Below are 1,523 nucleotides of genomic sequence, written 5' to 3'. Positions count from 1 at the left end.
GACATCTTTTCTATCAATCGTTATGTGCACACCCATTAATATTCAACAGTTACTGTTGATCTAAATTTTCAAGGCATTCCCAAAATAAGTCTCACAAAAAGGATATACCTGAAATCGGATAACACAAAGTATACATTACCGCACCCTTGATGTTCGGACTGAATTTACATCCCTTTTAAGTTTATCGAAACACGAGTTCACCAAATGAAATTCATTTGTGAATAGCATTCTTAAAAGAAGCCAAGAAGTATCTGAAGTTACTTCGACTTTACATAATCAATTACTCATGACGACGACGTCCTGGGATGGCAATGTTAATTAAATCCAAGGCTCTTGTAAGCTACGTTGAGTCAGATATTGAATAGATAATTTAGGGTGTCTTTGTATTGTAACATAGAAGCAGATTCGCAATTATAATTCGGTCTTCAAAACTTCAAAGGATTTTGTTTCTTAATTTATTAGACGCTAAGGGGTCAATTTTCGCATTGCGGATCTTAAACTATAAGATTGTTTTGCTTCAGATAGACAGATTTATTTTCATATATTGCTTCGTTTGAATTTCCAGGATTTTCTACAGCGGCAAAGACGTGGCTTCCAATCGCGGACGGTTTCGAGAGTCTCAACGTGGCTCAACAGCGTTCATCCGTTCGTTCTCACTATCAAGTTTATAGGACTTTAACTAGTCTACGATTGCGTCCTGCTTTCAAGCTAGGACGATTTGAATCACTCGCTTTGAATAATGACGTTTTTGGATTCAAGAGGTTAGCTGCCTTATCCTTTTCAGTAAAAGATATTATCGTGTGAAAATACTCACTACTGTTAACAATGTGTAATGCAATTTATCGAAATACTCGAAAGTACCATCAATAAAGACACCTGTTAACATTTGTTAAAGGGCTCATCACTCAATGTGTGCACATGAAAAGATAAGTTTAGTGACTACTTGGCTGGATAGCGATTATAAGTAGAATCCACAAAAGGACTCTATGTGCTAAGGCGTGGTGGCTTAGGACTTAAAATAAATCGACAAAGTCAAAACAGATAAAAAAGCACTGGTTCGATTGTGTGAGTGATTTATCATTTAAGTGTGGGAATTTCAAAGGAATTTCCGCAACACGAGTACTGTTAATGATATTATATAAATATATAAACCACTTCAAATACTTGTTATACTTTTGCCAAGAGTAAACTGTGAAAAGGGAAAAGTTTGAAAAGTGAAAAGAAAGGTCTGCCCTTTGACTTTTAAATTGAACCCTCCGTGACTAATCTATTTTTTGTTCCAAATATTAGGCGGGGTTAAGTTCTTTGATAACTTTACGTCATTAATTTTGAAGTATTATCATCTGTGAAGCTACAGAGCCAAACAGTGTCTATAATGTCTATTAGTTTTACGTAAAACAAGAATGAGTTCTGGGATGTTGTGGTTACTAACATTTTACTAGTACTACGATAAAAATCACAATGTGGCGTGCGCATTTATAATAATTGCAGCATTTGCAGCCCAACTGACTAGTGTTGTACTT

At 35.4% G+C, this 1,523-nt stretch overlaps 1 protein-coding gene across 1 annotated transcript in view; it reads left to right on the top strand.

Annotated features, from left to right (window-relative positions):
- Positions 1-998, top strand: part of LOC113240552 (maltase 2-like) — a 7,402-nt gene extending 6,404 nt beyond the window's left edge. Inside the window, exon 6 of the mRNA XM_026477886.1 lies at positions 566-998. Within this exon, the coding sequence (XP_026333671.1) occupies positions 566-804 (239 nt within the window). The 3' untranslated portion in view covers positions 805-998. The remainder of the gene's footprint in view (positions 1-565) is intronic.
- The last annotated feature ends 525 nt before the right edge of the window (positions 999-1,523 follow it).

Source organism: Hyposmocoma kahamanoa, unplaced genomic scaffold (genome assembly GCF_003589595.1).
Source record: "Hyposmocoma kahamanoa isolate Upper Pololo Valley unplaced genomic scaffold, ASM358959v1 149, whole genome shotgun sequence".
Taxonomy (NCBI): Eukaryota; Metazoa; Arthropoda; class Insecta; order Lepidoptera; family Cosmopterigidae; genus Hyposmocoma; species Hyposmocoma kahamanoa.
The sequence above is the reverse complement of the archived record's forward strand: the minus strand, read 5'-3'. Positions and strand labels throughout refer to the sequence as shown.